We start from the raw sequence: 18139 nt of genomic DNA, 5'->3' as shown, positions 1-18139 counted from the left end.
CATTGTTGCACGCGTCGCGAATGCGTTAATTGATCTATTCACACTTTTGCTGTTGTTTCAACTACATTGTACAGCCTCGCCGGTGGATGCACCCAACAAACCAACCAAATGAGGTTATTTGTAGTAAATTAGCTTGTTAATTATCTCTCATCACCAGACTGCCTTCGAGCGAGGTCATCGTTTTGTGTCGCGGTTTGTTGTACGTGTTGATCTTTTGTTGGCCGACACAAGAACAAAGGAAACGCAAGCAATACCAAACGAGTGATTTGCTTAGTTTTGCAAATCTGGTGGTAAATCATGTAGCGGACAGACTTAAAGATGTTTCTAGCCTTCGACCACGTCCACAGAGTTTCCTTGGTTAGTGTGAAATACTTCCTGAATTCAGAGAGACGATCAGACGATTAAAGTTCCAAAAATTATCGCACATTGGACGAATTGACCGCGCGCTCCCCAGCATAGCAAGGATGCAGAAGGACTCTTGTGCTCGAATGGCTGAGCGGTGACTCATCGGAGCGTTTTGCAAGAGCATTGCAAACGAGCAGACCCCGAAGCGATGCAATTAGTTAGCAAAAATGAGTGTGGTGCATTAAACGGACCAGCGGCCTGGTGGTTAAGCGAAAACATATTTCGCAAACACGAAACCCTTATTTACAGCATCACGAAACGGAAATCTGTTAACCTCACGCTACTCACGCCCAGGTTCTGGTTGGCAAATAATACTAAATAATAAATTGACCTAATGACTTCGTTGAAGTGATACAATTCTTAGCATATTTATCATTGATCGTTTTGGAAAGAAGCAAATCTCGAGAATAACAATCGTGAAAATAAATTACTCAATCGTAGGAAGTTTTGTTAATCAACAAACATTTATTCCAAAATTAAAAGAAACTAGCTTTTTGGTGAAATAATAACTGTGCATGATTTTCCATTGCACCCTTCATCACCTAAAATGATTGCACAATTTCGACAAATAATCATACAATCATCAAAAAATTAGTCCAAAATGATGACTCTCAATTGACAGCAAATTATGAACCGAACTACATCCAGAAAGGCAACCCTAACCACCTACTGTGCTGGGTAGCTCTTCTCCAATAATCAGTAAAAAAACAATTTGGCTTCCTGCACCCTCAACCCGATTCGTGTGTACCACACACTCACACAGAAAGTCCCGTTTCCTGTTTCGTCGTGATCGATCGATCGTTTCCATCGTTGAAGGGATTTCTTTCGCCCGTCCACTACGGAACGAATCAGTTCGGTCACGGTTTCGCGCCCGTTTGTTGTTGGGATTGTGCATTTTACCAGCATATAAAACAGGGCGAAAGAAATGAACATCAATGAAGCGTAAAAAGGTAATCGTCGCTATGGAACCGTGGGGTACGACGAAACGAAAGACTTAGGGACCGCAACCAAGTGACGAACCTCCGCGGCTTCTAGAGGCGGTTGCAGCGAAGCGGGGGCGCAGTTGCGGGATGAAAGTAAATAGAAATCGATTTTCAAATTACCAGTAATTGACCTCGGAACGAGTGGAGAAGAACTTGCGTTATGTAACCAAAACGGAAAGCTAACCGTCAATCGTCACCCTTCGACACCCTTGGCCATTCTTATTAGCGTTTCAATTTGGTGCATCTGCCAAGAAGACCATCAGCAGGAAGTCGATCTCGATCACCCCGGATGCTGCGGATTGTGATGTGGTGGTGTTTTAGCTTGCTTCACCTAAGGAACTCAGTTCATTCAACGTGCTTTTTCTTTTTTATCCTCACGACGATGGTCCGTAGGAAGGAAAAGTGATTCCGCCCATCAACTGACGATGCAGCCGGAAAGCTTTAATTCTATTCTTTCTTGTGTGAATCGCGCCTATGACCATCTATCATCTATTTACCTTACAGTACAATCGGGCCCATCACCAATTTGACACGCTGCACAGCGAAAGCGATAAAAAATGTTCGTAAGAAAAGGGAAACACAAAACTCGACGTGGCAAATCAAGGAGTAAGGAAGGAAAGGAAAAACTAACACTTGCAACAAAAAACAAACAAACGAAAATAAGACTTGGTGAAAACAAACCAGTCGATTAATTCACCACTAATTGTAGAGCATTGAGAAGGAAACCTACTCGATTGTGGCGCTATTGTTTTCCTGCCCCGGTTGAGTTGAGCCACCACGAAGGTGAGCTTCCTCTTTTTGTAGTTTCCTCAAGTACTGAGAAGCTGCCGGAAAACAAGAAATAGCGGAACAGCGCCACGGGTGGATGAGTTGGATCGGCAAAGGGGAATGGGGAATAAGCCAATGCACCAAACCACCAATGCACTGGGGGGTCGATGCAACATCGATGAGCCTACAACGGACTTCTTCCATGCTTCTCCTGTTTACATTGCTCGTGCTGTTTCTCTTTCTTGCGCTATTATCGATTCATAATGCCGCTGTCGATTGCTTTTGCTCATTGATCAGTTCATGACTGAAATTTGGCCTCACTTTGAGGAATAAAGTTTGGAGAAAAATTTTAAAGTTGACTTACTGTTGAAGACACGTTTCAGTAGGATGGTTTGTGTGGTCAGAATGGGTCACCCAGGGATTGGAGTAATAAATTTACCTGTGAAGAAACAGAAAAAAAACAAATGAATTATGTATTTGAATCACTTAAAAAACACAAACTAAATTACCCAAACAATTCGTTAGTGTGTGTTGCAAAGAGGAAGAATTCTGCCGATCCCGACAGATTGCTTGGGAAAATTACGAACGTCGAACAAATTGATCCCAATGTTGAACAACGCAGCTGGCCAGTTCACGGTAGCTTCAGAGCCGGTTGAGTTTTTTTTTGCCACCGGTTGCATTGCCCGTATCTGGTCTAATGATGGTAATTTCGTTCACATCCGAGAAAGTATGTCGTGTCTTTCATTAAAATCTGCAGACAGTGGTAACAAAAATGATGTTGGCCTAATGGCTTATTGCACCCTATCAACCCATAAAAATCATGTTTAGAATTATGGTAAAACTGTGGCGACAGAAGGCGACATTAGTTTGTTGCTTTAAAGGACGTTTAAGTCTTTTGTAATTGAAAAGGAACGAATAAGTTTTTACGAATTTTTATTGTTTTTACCGTGGTTAAAGCTCACAAAAAAGAACGTAATGTCTAGATCAGTAGATGTTAACTTTGAAAATAATGCACTACACGCTAATAAACTAGACAAACCAAATTAACTTTAAAGGCTACTTAAATCGGTCTTTAAATAGACACATATATTTTTTCTACATTTAATGCTTTTGCCTAAATGAACTCGCTTCAAATGCCATCATTACGTTGGGACCACTAGAAGAGATCATAATTAAACGCTAATGCATCCTTCAACTATTACTACCCGTCACATTATTCCTCTGCTCAACGAGATTCCTCATAGGTCAGGCTCATCAGTTGGAAAAGGTTTACCCCGCAACCTTTTACTCGCACCAGGGACACATTCTCCTCCGTTCAGAAGCATACTGCCAATGTTAAAATTTGTTGTTTCTGATTTGGAACTTACGCTCAGTTGTTTCGTCGCTTATTTGTCCCTTACGAAGTAACCAAGCAGAAGCACCTTTCTAAAGCTATCCCCAAGGTGGCCCACGGAGGCATGCGCAGAATGTTAAATCTTCTTCAATCTTCCCTCGTCTCGTGATCGTTTCTCCGCGAGTGGTTACGCATCGGCCAATTCATCAACCCCGCATGTGTGGGTAAGCGGAATGAATTTTCCACCTCAGCAGCGCCGTCTGCAGACATAATAAAGCACACCGTATCATCTCTCTACACCCCAACCTTTACCCTTTAAATGCGGTGTAAATGTCAACATGCCGTGGTCGGTGGATTTGTCAACCGATTGACAACAACCGAAAAAAAACAACAACATCACTCTGTGTCGCGTAAGTATTGCTCTAGCCAAAGATGTGCTCAAATCGCGCCTTTTCATCAGCTGCGTTATTATTTTCATCATCTGTCGGCTTTTGTACACATGCGAAGGCATTCCGGTTTGAAGCCGTCGGTGACGATAACAATCGACTGACAAAAAATTGATGCCTTTTTATGATTTTCGATAAGCCGCCGGTGACCGGCGTACGAGCCAGTTATGACCGTGAAAAGGTCGTCTACTGTACTACTGTACAAGCGATAGAGCGATAGGGTAAGATGCTGTTGAAATAGGCAGGCCATGCCATTAAAGGTTGCACGTAAAAAATATTGTGAAACTATATTGCTATAATGCTTTTGCTAGCAGATATCTGCGTCTTTAATGAAGAAAAGCGGACATGTACCTGAACATTTCAATTACTATGGCTTTCTTTAGATTAAATTATGTAAAATAAACTTGTTGTTTATCAAATCGTTAAAAAATAATGCTAAAATTAACAAACCAGACAAATGTATCAAACAGGAAGCTTCAAAAGAAGCATTACAAGAGTTCATTCAGGCTTCTTCAATGTGCTGTAACCGGTTACTGGAGAGCAGATATGCTGCGCAAAATTTTAAAATGGATGGTTTTAACTATACGACAAACAAAACTAGCAAAATAAACAAACAAAAAACGTACATACCAAAACTTCCGCTGCAAAAGGTAACTTCTTATTTCTTCTTACATTCGACCGGTACCCGTCCGGCGCTCTGATCAGGTTTCGTGTTCTCGTATTACCAAACTCTTGAACCCTTCTTTCCTTATCCTCCCCGAAAGCGATTGCGTCCATCCGAAACGTCCTTGCGAGCATATTAAATTACAGATATTTCTTGCACTTTTACTATTTGCTGTGCCGCCGGGCAACAGCAGCTGCCGTCCGGTTGTTGCGTCGCGACCAACCGAACAGTGTTGCGATAGTGGAGCGAAATAGGGTGGGGAAAAGGACAGAAATTCAACCTCCCCAAACGCCATTCACTTGATCGGATCGGACGCCGAGTCGAACGAGTTTTGCAAGGTCTCCAAAGTGCCTACCCCCTTTCGGATGGACGGACGTGTCGTTTTACAGGTTTTTGAGAAGCTTTCGGTTTCAATCGCTCTTGCTTCTTGCTTTCGATTCGAGGGTTTTATTATCAGTTGTAAACAAAATCAAGAACTCCATTTCTGGTTCCATTTTACACAAGGAAATCTAAACAGAAAGGTGTGTTTACTCTAAATACAAGTTATTCGCATTGTTCAACTTCCTTTCCGTTTCTACATCAACACATTCATCGCACAGTCTCATAAGGCACACGGAAAGCCTGCCAGTTCTATTTCCTCACCCCATGGAGGGTGTAACAACTTGCAAGGCAGAGCCCAGGAACCATATTGTCTTTGTCAGTGCAAAGTTTCGACCTAGAGCTGGTGTGCGAATCATGCGATCGCCCGCTTCAAATCAAACCAAGGGTGCATGCGCATAGGGAGCAAAAATGAAGAAAAACCCCACCGTTCTATCACTGCACGGTCTGCAATTGCAACAGGCCCTGCCCGGTCCGTTTGGCGCCATCGAGCGTTATTTCTGGTTTTTCCCATACACTCCACATTACACCCAGGCCCCGGCCCCGTTCGCAGGACGGTGGCTGGTGGTAAAACATATAAATTAGATTAAGTGCTGCAATTGCGGCGGTGGTAGCAAAGCCCTTCAACGAGTCCCTGCAATCAGCGTGCTGGCAGAACAAACTCGAGCTCGAGCCGAAACGTTCGTCAGAAGCTCGTCGCTTGTGCGACCGTTGAAGTCTTTTGTCTTTGTTTCAAACGAACAGCGTTAGAGACATATGCTGAATTTTAACCAAATATATAAAACAGGAACAAAAAACAAGCATAAGCACAAGTTTATTGCTGCAGAAGAAATAATAAGTTTTAGAGTGTTCTCTTCTTGTGGAATGCAGTTTTTTTTTATTCTGATTGCTCGTCATCTCACGAAAAACCCGCTTGGATAGCATTCAAAACTGTACATTAACGGTACACTCTGCTCAGTGAATGTGTCCAATACCCAATAAATTATCAATTCAGAGCACATAAACCACACACATGGTGGCTTTTTTCATGCGCTTCGTGCAATACGCTACCATCTAACGATCATCGACTCGGTTCGCGATCACATCATTCCCACCTTTTCATCACAGGGAGTAGCATGGAGCATAGGGAAGCATTTTATGCAAGCAAAGCCCTACCGCGAAGAGTGGGGTACTATATCATTTTATTGAAGTAGCTACCCGCGAAGACAACGGTCAGGTCGATGGCCCATCGACGTCGGGGAGGTGACACTCGTCGAATTCCAAATTCAAACCCATGCGTCCGAGAACGGTACGATGTGGTGATGAGCGGTTTTAAGACAAACATAACACGCTGAAAGGATTTCTTCGCTTCTAAACACACCCCTTAACCCACCACCCCAAATGCCGTGAAATCAACAAATAAAAGAACTCGAAACGAGAATAGCGATTGCACGGATAAGTTCTTTCGAAATCGTATCGGTCAACGTGGGAGGAGACGGAGGGGACAGTTGGTTTGGAAGGGAAGAGACAAACAAAAACGACGTGGCCACTCACAGTCGGCCCGGATGAAAAGCGGCCAGCAATAGGGGACAAAATGAAGTGTCTGCTGCAATTCACGTTAAACTCTTTTGTAGACCACGAGGTGATACTCACGATTAACGGTACCGCCGCTTGGGATGCAGTTCCCCACCCACCTCCGGTCTTCACTGGCTTCATGCTCCATTTTTCTAACCCCCTTTTGCATATTGCGCTGACATCCCGCCGTGCAGCAAATGTTCCTAAACGACAGCTTGAAGTCGGCCTGTCCACGCTTTTCGCGCCGGATTTCTACGGTACTATTTGCTATTGCAGGCTTCCAATTTTTGCCTTCCTTCCTTTCTTCTATGGCTATGCCATTGCTTCATTTCGCATTTGCTTTTGGATAAGTGCCACACTGGAGGGGGAGGGGAGAGCCAATGGGAAGTGTGTATGGGACCGATATTGTCGAAGTCAAATAAAAAAGTCCATTATTTGTTGGAAGTGATTATTTATGTAATCGCATTATTGCGGTTAAGGAATTTGACTGGAAAATTTTTCTGTTTCTTTCGAGCACAACTTTCGACATTTTTATGTTGATATGTAACAATCGTGAAACTCGAACTAATTTTTCTTTACAGAAGTTTTCAAATAACTTGGAACAATTTGATTGTTTCATAATTGCCACTGAAATAAAATATAATAAAACTCAATTCAGCAGCCTTCAAATTATTATTATTCCTGGGTTGCATTTCTTCCAGCAATAAATTTGGTATGAAATAATCTGTTGACAATATTACATCCATTGAAGCTTCCACTAAGAACGAACAGGAATTGGTTCCCAGTGACCTAGAAAGCTTCCAGAGAAGGATCTTCGGCGTTCAACAGCTTTCTGGGTGCATTCGCGGCATAAAGAATACAATGCAGATTTATGATGGCGTGATGCAACAGGCACGCTACCACCAAACGCTCCAAACAGATCACACCAAACAAGGAGGTGGTAAGATTTCTTTTACTTTTCTGTTCGGCAGTTTGGTTATTGCTTTATTGTTTGGATCCTGGCCTGGACCTGGGACTTCTTTTTCGACAGCGTCATTTTGATTTTTGCTTGTCCGGAAGGGTGAGCAGTATTACGTCGATAGAATTTATGCTAATGTGAATTTATTTCGATAACCCAATCATACTGCAATGGGTATGACAGGAATGGCATCCCAATCAGTACGACGGTTCACGTATTTCATCACGGACGCGCGGCGGATTTGCATTATTTATTTATTTTTTGCGTTTTTTTAGGTAGGGGAGAAGCTTCCGTTCGATGACCCAATTCGCCGCCAGCATGCTTGTGCATTGCGTCGACCACAATTGAATGACAATCGACACACCTAACGGTGGTTCGGTTTGGTTTGGGTCGCGCACCCCTGCGAAGGATTACGTGCGACTCGACAACTGAGGTGTAGTTTGCAATCAAATGGTAAAAAAGGGAAGAATTTTAGTATCGATCAAGGGTGAATCAGTGCCAGCGGGCATCGAAGACGTTGCCAATGACAACGTGCTAATGGACTCAAGTGTTGTAACCTGTAACTTCTCACAAGCGAACACTATTGGTGGCAGCAATTTGCATTCGGAATGAAAGCCGACCATAATAGTTAGTACTTTGTAGGTTAAGTGTACATCACCAACGGGACCTTTAGTTTAACCTATTTTTGTACACCATTTGAAATGAGTGTCGAATTTGTTTATACTCCCCTCAAAATGCCGTTTCTAACAAAGCTACTCCTAATAGCCATAAGTCTTCCGCTCATAAATATATTTGTACGAATTATATGTTCAATATGCAGATCGTTCATCATCGTCCCTGATTTGCTTCATCAACATTTGAATGTTTAATTTGAAAATGTGTACATCTTCATCAACCGTGTTATAATTCTTGAATAATTTTTCATTTAATTCTGACGTGTTGCCGCCATCAAACATTTCATAGCTTAGTATCAAAAACACTCGAAATGGATACAGAAAATGCGTCCACCTCCCAGCGCGCGTCGCCGTTCAAAGTAAATTATGATAATGTTAAAATTAGCTCAACCGTTACACACACTGTGCTCATAGCACAGGAACCGGCTCGGCTGCGAAACAATAAAAATTACATGTCCTTGAAACTTGAAAAAATCATTTCCATGAAGACAGCTGAGAGCCCTCCCTGTTGCTTAGGCCATCTATTGCTCTTGATCGCATGTAACATCCCACTATTAAGCGATCGAGTGTGATCGCTCCAATGTTGCGTTTCATTAGCAAGTAAACATACACACGCACACACTCGCTGCGTGTTACAACTGAGAAGGCTGAGAAATGGTAACGTTTGGTGATGAGCCTCTAAAAGCCCATTAAAGGCCTTTAGTAGGGTATGGTGGCCTCTAAAATCGTACCGCGGGACCGGCTGATCACCGAATTTGATGCTGTGTCGAATGCTCACTACACAATTCACTGGGTGTGCACGAAAAAACAATTCCGAGCACATTGGCAAGCGTTCGGGTTTGACATTTCGGTTGCACAAATATTGTGCCGCCAAAACCGTAAAATGGCTATTAAGGTGCCACCTCTAACCCAATGGGAGCGACTGACGCGGTTGCCATGAAAAAGCAGAAAAGCACAAGTACTTTGCTGCTACAATGTTGCAGTTGGCTGGAGAACGCTAATGTCAATTGAATCGTTGGAATATGCCGTCTAAACGGACAAGGGTAACCACATTCGACTTGCCTGGTGTAATCCAGAAAGGAGTAGATGTACCAGGCGGAGGAAAGAGTTTCGATCGGGAGGGCAATGATGAGCCGAGGAATCTCAAATGACATTCTGAGCTACTTGTCCAATGGCACCATCAGCGTGGACAAGAATTCTAAGGTTTTTTCGCACCCACATTCTCACGATGTCTCGATCACACGGAGCCACAGCGTGGAGTCTAGAGAATCGCATCTCCGGGTGATTTGTTTTCCTTTGCCCACCCATCACCAACGGGACTTGCTACTAATTTGCCACTTCTGCCGACTTGCGGCACTATCTTCTGCGAAGCTGCCCGGTTCCGTACGTGTTTCTCTAGTCGGGGAGTACATGAATCGAAGGTGAAACCTGTTTCCAATTTGCCCCACTGACATTTGTGAAAAATAGCAGGTACATATCCTCCGACACCACACTACAAACGCGCCAGATCAGCGACGCCTCCGCTGGTTCGTGATGTTTGGAGAATTGATCGTTAAGGCATCATCATTGTCATCATTGCCCTGCTCGCTTCTATATGATGCATCGCCGTCTGGCGCGAAATTGACATTTAACGAAACGGAAGGTTCTCTGCCCTGGGGTTCTGATCGAGAATTTGGCAAGAGTTCTTTGCCGCCGTAGAACACGGAAAGGGCAGGGCAATCCAAATGGCACGACTATCGACAAAGGAGGCCTTTTCTATGTACCGACGCTGTGAACGATCGATGCCGGAGAAGAGATGTGCAAACAGTGCGCTTACAATTGTTGTCAATCGTGAGTGTTTAAGGGTAGACATTCGCTTGATGTTGTTCGTTGAAGATCCTGCCAGTTTTAGTGTTGGCAGGTGGGAACGCATCTCAAACCTCGGTGAACTACTTTCAAACAAATCTTATTAGGATAACAAGTAATCTGAAGGACGAAGTCTTGCGCAATCGAGAATCGGACAGATTCGTGTGTTGTGAAATGTCATGCAGAACATGGATCTTTTGTTTCGGAAGATGTTCCTCCAGTGACTCGTGTTCCGAAATCCACTTATATGTCGTAGGCTAAAAAAGTTCCTTTGCTGTCATTAGATACCACTGTCATACAACGATCTAAATGAATTGTATGTGTGCGGTTGGAGCTATTATCTTGGGCCACGAAAACCACACGTCACGCTAGTTGCCCAGCTGATTTCCTCCCGTCAAGCGATCCACTGGTTTCGTTTTCATTTGAGTGAACGGATCCCGCAGTGCTTGGTGTAGAAACGCGAAACTGTGGATCACGGCAGACGCCGTTAGGCGTTTAAAGATACTCAGTTAACGGTTGTTGGTGTAATCGAAAGCTTCAGATTAGCGAACGGAATAGGAAAAGAAATAGATAAGTAGATGTTCGAAAAAGATCAGAGTAAATTAAAGGTAGAAAAGGTTTAAGTAGAATATATTTAAAACATACATTTAAAAAAATAAAATAACAACAAACTTGCACTTTGATTCTTTCGCACATACAAAAAACTTTATAAAGGGGCTTTTTTAAAGTAATAAAAGTAATCAAAAACAATAAAGTAATTTTGAAAGCAATACATAAAAAACAGGATTGAAAAAGTAAGAGTTAAACTCAGTCACCTGTATATCACGTCATGCTGTCAAATCATACTTTCGAGGCCCTATATCTAAAACACCTAACGATACGTTTAACTCCTCTCGGAGGATGGCGTCATGCTTTAGAAGTGTCTTTAAAAGAGCCCAACTGCCAAATCGCGTGGGTCGCGGCTCACGATCCTTAAACTGGCTGGAACACCCATGGGAGGAGGTGTAATACACTGTACCACCGTATGCTGTCACCGACGATCGAACGATAGAAAAAGAGCACATGTATCCGCATCACACCAGAGCTAAAAATTGACTTCTGCCAAGATATATTTATATTTCTACGAAAGCGATCGTGCCTCGATGATGGCAGGAGATTTTCGTAGTTCCCCCACAGATTCGATCACACTCCCAATGTCTCATTGGTGTAACATTTCAGTTACGACAGTCAGCGCGATTCAATTGAAATGTAGCACGGCATCGACGGCACAGGGAAAGTTAATTGAACTTATTGCAACACATATCTCAAAGATCCCAAGAAAAAATGCCTTGTCGCTCGTGCCCGCGCTAGGGTTTCATTTATCAAACAGCCTTAAGTGTAAACATTCCATGCAATCACAGCCAAGGCGTGCACCAAATTGGGTCAACTCACAAATCCGGACAATTGGGAGCGCTTCTTAGTGCTTTGTTGGAATTCGTTACAGGGCCCGTAACGACGTAACGACACATCCAAAGGCGCCTGCAAGACTAACGCACACACTAATCGCTTCCATCCCTTTTCTATTTCGATCAAAATGGCGATAATTCACGATTGAAATGTTTCACCCTCGTTTCCGATTTCACTACACTTTCTATCACATGGGACGGTTTCTTCATTAGGTTGTCCCGTAAGTGTGTAGCATCGAGGTTTGTGTGAGCAGCCTGCACGGCTGGTATGATTTATGAGCGTACGCGACGGTTCAGCACGTTGGCCCGTTCCAGCGTTCGGGGAGGCTTTCTTCCGGGATTCCAAACTGTCTCCCAACGCTAATCCACTACCACCGCCATACGACAACTTCGTATTTCCGGACTTTGATGCCAAGCGTACGGCGATGAAGAGAGCCCCCGGTAGACGGTCATAACTTTCCCTTTTTCGGTTTTCCAACGTTGGTGGTTTTTTTGTTGTTACTCGCCATCACGGATCCGGTCTCCGACGGACCAGAGCCTACGAATTCTCCAAAAATGCTCCTTATACTCCGCGATAACCACACCACTCCAAAACGAGCACGTGGACTCCGTGTACTTTCGCCCGATTTCTGTGGCTCGTTTCTGTTGCCTCTCCCTGAACGGTCTTCATCAAATTTTCAACGTCCCAATCAATTTGGCGATCGATCGTTCCGTTGCGTAGCAGAAGATTGGTTCCATTGGTACGAACCATCGTAGACGCTTGGAATGTGCGTCTGCTTCCAACCGCATTCGCTTTCATACCAGACGAATGATTGATCGGTATCTTCCTGCCGCGCCATGCCTTTTTTTCGCCCATTACCAACACTAGCGGCCGTTGTTTGTGCCTCCCTGCAGAGCAGGCAACGGCAGATGAGATAAAATTGTCACTGCGATTGCGCAATGACAGGGACAAAAATTGAAGCTGCCATTGCGTAAGCAGAACTCCAAATGAGGACTACGTCGAAGTAATTGAGCCGATAAATGGAATCGCAAAAAAGCAAGCAAACAACGCCTGCCGAGATGCACGAGGTGTGCGTGAACTTGAGAACTGCCGAAAGGGAAAGTAGACCTTCCGCCAGTCGGGAGTATGGGGTGCAGATGGCGCAATTTCAATGATCGAGAAAGTGCAAAAAGGCGCGCTCTGCTCAGTGCCGTGCAACAATGGAACCGTTCGAGCTGGAAATTGTCACCATCTTCGCGGTGTTGACGCGCTTGGTTGCATAAAAATGAATGAAAGTGATGGCTAATTTCACTCGCTTTCGCTGCTTCAGAAAAAAAGGATGGACATTTTGCAGAAATACGAATGAACGGTTGGAATCGGCGCTTGGAATGATTCGTAAATGATGAAATGTGTGGCGTCGCTAAACTGTGTGAGGAAACTGCCAATGATGAGTTTTGTGTTCAATTAGAAAGCTATTTCAATAATAATCATTCACATGTTTGAGAAGGTAGTTGACTCCCGCTTGAACGTGTCATCGCCTACTATACTTCAACAGAGCATATTCATGAATGTCATCTGGAATTGATAATCATCAATGTTTGACAACAGATGGTGCTATTTACATTAACAAAATTCCCAAATGTAGCTAATCACTTTGTGGATTGTTTTATTATTACGAATAATAAAAACATACAATTCATTACTAAATTAAATAAGTTTTTATACTTCATTCAACAACACTTGATTACCTTCTCCATACAATCGCAATCTGCGCGGTGCAAAAAGATCGAGAGGATAAATAGATAAATAAACAAAATCAATCACGCGGCGTGTGAGTGAGTACAGATTCATTTGCATGCTAATATGTAGTCTCCATAGCGAACGGTTCTTACCCCACGGTAAACATCCAATGCCATACCGTCTTGAGAAATTCCAAATGACAACTCCGCGTGCTAAGCGATACGCTCGCAACAACTTGCTTTGTTTCAGGTGGACATGTTTGCATCAGAAGCATCTATCGATTTGGATCTTTCCGTGCCGTAATGCAGAAATCACTCTCGAACGATCGTTGAAGCGAAATGCCAAAGCATCTTCTCCCTATCCTGATGTGTTTAAGGTAAGATCTTTGAGTGACCATTTATTTTTACATGCAACCCCACAATATATCATGCAGTGTTGCTTGTCGATTATTAAAAGTGACCCAAACCAATAAAAAACCCCGTCTAGCTCGCGTCATTCATAACACAAAACCCTTCCGAAAATCCCCAAACTGCAACACAAATTAACCAACGATGTCCCTCGGTTCGACTTCAACAGTCAGAGACTGGTGCGATAGGTCCGTTCGCGTGGTCGCTTCATTCTTTACAGGTCAGCGTCGATTGAATGAAGTGCGTTAAAGCTGTTTTTTTTCTTCTACGTTTTGGAACCCATTGATGCGTTCCACCGAGGTGCCGTTACTTGCACGATCATTTATTTCCGCAGCTTCGTCGGACGCGTGGTGGCTTTGCGCAAACTTCGCCACGCTTGGCTACAGCAACACCTTACCGAGCCCACCGAAGCCATGGGGTGACCTATCGTATATGGGCCAGGGAGGTCGTAAAGGTGTTGAGTTTTGAAGTAGGTAAATGATCAAACCGTACGATGAGGAACATCATTATCTTACGGCCACATGAAAAAAAACAGAAACCCCTCACACAGACACTCAATGCGACGATGCGCGAAGTGCCTTAATGGTGGAGGCCTCCTACTGAGCACCACCTCCGTATCGATTACCGTGAGTGGTCAGGTGCGGGAAGAAGAACGTAGAGGAACTAATCAACGGTACGCAATCGCATGCAACCCAACAAGCTATTAATATTAGCAGCAAGCTCGAAACGAAAGCGAAAACTCGTCCTCCACTTCGAGAACTGGTATGCGGCAGGTCCTCCCTGGCCTGTACCGGTCAGATATCGGGAAACTTCCCCCACTAACCTAGTGCGTTCTCCGTTTCTATGTTGATCGGACGTTCTAGATTATTAGACGTCCAATTGTAGCTTCCTTCACGATCGGAACGCCACAGAACTATTAATTTTCGTACTCTTCTCCTTCGACGAATTAATTGCGTAATGACAGCTTCTGATATGGTTGGCGATGGCGCTACCAGTGTTCGCGTACCACGCGTTCCGATCGTGACTCGCGTCTGCCGTAACGCCTGAAGGGCGATTTAATTCTCGTTCTTACACTCGCACTTCGCGTTTCGATCGATTGATTTATTGCGTTAGAATGTGATTCACAGCTAAAGTCCATGACTCCATCTCTCATTTACATCTGCCCCTTTTGTGGATGTGGTTCGTCGTGGACACGATATGCGCACGAGCCGGCAACTAGTTGCCAATCGTATCGATTCCCTCCTGTAATTAGGGTGTTCAGCGTACATATTTATGAACAATAAATCCGATCACGCGTGCAACTATTTCCCTTCAGTTGTTTGAAATTTCTCGACAGAGACCACCGGGTTATTGAGTGTAGGGGGAGAAGTTACAAGATTTATTGGGAGCATTTATTGATGACGGAAAATTGACGCCAAACACCTGTAGCACAGAGACGCACACGTTACCGCAACCGGGCAGTCAGTTGGATCGATTACTTCGGGCGCATGCCTTTAGTTCACAACTTCTATGAGGTAATTGTGGCGAGAAGCCAAGATTGGGAGTAGTAAAACGTTCACGTGAACATGGCACTTTGTGACGAATCGTCATCGATAGTCGATTCGCAAGTTGTGCGAAGGCAGCTTGCGCAGAAACCCGATCAGATTGGGTAACCTTCTGATCAACCTGTCATGTCCAGTCCAGACTAGCCCGATGGACCAACTGGGCGACTTGTGACTGACAAGTGAAATGTGCCTACTTTTGCTACACCACCGCCATTTCTTCACCGTTTTTGAGCATGGGCTGGCTCTTAATAGTGGCATTTTTTCCAATCAATGGAACCTTTACGAGATACGGTCGGTTTTGTGGAAGGAATTGATGCGGCACGAGAAAAATAAAACGTTCAACCAGTGAAGCGAACGAACTGTGGCTAAAATGGCGTACGCCCGAACAAGGAAATAAAGGCCGGAGAAAGCGCACGGCGCGTTCGGAAGCATGATTTGAATACGTAAACAAACAAATGACAGTTTCGGAATGTGTGGTGTTGATTTTATTGACACTCGCCTGTTTAAACTCTTCAAAACAGACCGACCATCCCGATTTAGGCGGTAAAGTGTTATCTAACATCACCGACATCATTGATTTTACTACGCACCGACGCCCGTGTTAACTAATCAACCGATAACATAATGGCGCCATCTGCCGGAAAAAACTACCCAGCTGTCATCACCAACTCTAAGCCCCGTAGTAATAAACACTTCATAATAATAATAATTCCAATTCTCAGCGCAATGTCGAATGCTTGCGTAATTTACTACTAATTACTAGCTCAACGCCGTGAATATGATTTTATATGAAAATCGTGCATGATATCGATATAAATTTATCTAATTATTCCACCTCCACTTCATTATTCTACTACTGATGTATCGATTTCATGCACTCACAACATGTTTTACTTATTTATGAGTTCAATAAATCACACGCCACTTTACTGCGATGCGTTCCGCGTATGCGTCGCATCGCATAAAATGTGCATAAAAATTGCATAAACCATATTTCCGTTAATTGATTTTATTAATGCTAGCAACCGTTTTCGAAAAGTAAATATTATTCCCCCTCGATTTGACTGCTACACTGCTAGCCGTCACTTACCTTGTAGAGCTTCTCCTTCTGATACCAAACGTCCTCCTCTTCCTCCTGTGTGATGTAGGACTGGTCCAGGTTGAGGTCGTCCCGCGAGCGGGACAATATTTTGCGTCGTGACACCATTTCACGCGGCAGTGTGGCCTCTAGGGATCCCAAGCTGCGAAAAGAGTGAAGAGAAACTAGCTTAGCTCTTTTGCGTTGCCGATGTAATTGGATAGATATAATTTTAATTTCAAACACGATTAATATGTGACACGGTTTTGCACATTTGGTTGCGCAAGTTTTTTGGAAGCTTTTGCTGCTACGTTTTGCGTCTGCTGAATATAGCTGAGTATGATGGATTCTTTGCTTATTTTATACGCCGTCAAAGGTACTCAGCATACGCACTTTGAATCTACGAATATCTTACCGGCGGTCGGACGATCGGGCCTTTGGGTGGCGTAATCGAAACGAACGATCGGAAAAAATACCCACCCCAAAGCCGGTTCGCTGCAGGTGCAGCTGTAAAGGTACTCTCCTCACAATGCGGACGATGGCGACGATGACTAGCTCACCCACTATACTGTGCGAGCGTCTAACGTTGCGTATATGTCAAGCGTTCCGATGCCTTGCGCATGATTGTGGCAGCCATGGGAGTTGCGTAAACTGTTAACTGACGTCTCCTCGAACGCCGTGTGCTCTGGAGGTCATCAACGAGGGCATTTTCAAACCAAACAATGTTGTGCATTAATTTCTGATAAGCATATCTCAAACATGCTTTTCATCAAATCCCTCGAAATTGAATCCTTTCTCTTTTTCATAAAATCCCTACAATCAATCTCATCCCGTGGAATTGATTACGTTCCACTTTTACGGGCAAGATTGATAAAGAAAATCCTGTCTCGATCACGCATGTGTGTTGCATTTGTCTACTGTTCCGATATGCGCTTAATGGAGTTTTCGAGTCGGTACGCCAAAAAACTGATTTCCATGCGCCGTCCATCGGAACACGATCAACCGGTACTCGATCACCGCGGGTTAGCGGATCTTTGCTTTGGAAATTCATAAATGAGCCCCAATGTGGGAAAGAAGCTGCTGAACGGTGCATCGAACTGAGCGATGAAAAAAAGCACAACAAAATTCCACCACCTTCGGATGGTGGTGTCGAACGGTTTCGCTTGGTCAACCGAGGCAGCAGCTTCAACCATCAGCTGAAACCACCTGTTCACCGTTCCATCTTGCGCCAGGCGTTAGAGCCGATCCATCGGTCTGCGCAATACGTGGGAAATGAAGTTTTCAAACGGTGTTGCTTCATCCAGCGTCAACGCCCATCGTGTGGCAGTGTTGCGGGTGCGATCGAAAGCAAAAATTAGTTGAGAAATCTCCATTTCGCAAATCCAAAACGTCACAAACACCGACCACCGACACCTGCAGCAGAGGTGTTCGGTGAGTCGCTTATTGCGAAGAAAATGGAAAAGATTTCGATCAAAACATAGGCCACTGGACCGGACCAATATTTGCACCGTCACTCGTCACCATTCACGATATTCACTTCATCGTTCATCAAAACAAACGCAGTGCTTCGCCATTAGTTTCTTGTTTTTTAGAAACTTTCCATGACATGTTTGCATCAGATGCTGTGTACGGGATTTTAACATGCCTAATGAGGAGGCAATTAATGCATAAAGACAAAAAAAAACAAAATCTAAAATATCGGATGATCGAAGGCAATGAAGAGACAACAGGACCTAAGGATGTTAACGCCATTCGTTAATATCTCGGTTGCCTTATTCCTCTTGTAAGATTGCAAAAATGAGTGGTTGCATCGTCGATACATTGTCCATTTACAGATTAACATACTCGCTGTGAATAAGAAGAACGCGCCTTGTGTGAGCCTCCATAGAAGTGCGTCCATAGGTGAGTCTAGAAATGATTGTTATTACCCGTTTCCA

General features: G+C 43.9%; 1 protein-coding gene across 3 annotated transcripts in view; it reads right to left on the bottom strand.

Moving 5' to 3' along the window:
- Nucleotides 1-18139, bottom strand: part of LOC128305684 (uncharacterized) — a 128514-nt gene that overhangs the window by 39487 nt on the left and 70888 nt on the right. For all 3 annotated transcript variants that reach the window (XM_053043255.1, XM_053043258.1, XM_053043257.1), the window contains exon 3: nucleotides 16215-16365. In XM_053043255.1, coding sequence (XP_052899215.1) covers nucleotides 16215-16365 — 151 coding nt within the window. The remainder of the gene's footprint in view (nucleotides 1-16214; nucleotides 16366-18139) is intronic.

Source organism: Anopheles moucheti, chromosome 3 (assembly GCF_943734755.1).
Source record: "Anopheles moucheti chromosome 3, idAnoMoucSN_F20_07, whole genome shotgun sequence".
NCBI lineage: Eukaryota > Metazoa > Arthropoda > Insecta > Diptera > Culicidae > Anopheles > Anopheles moucheti.
Note: the sequence above shows the minus strand (reverse complement) of the source record. Positions and strands in the feature narration are given on the sequence as shown.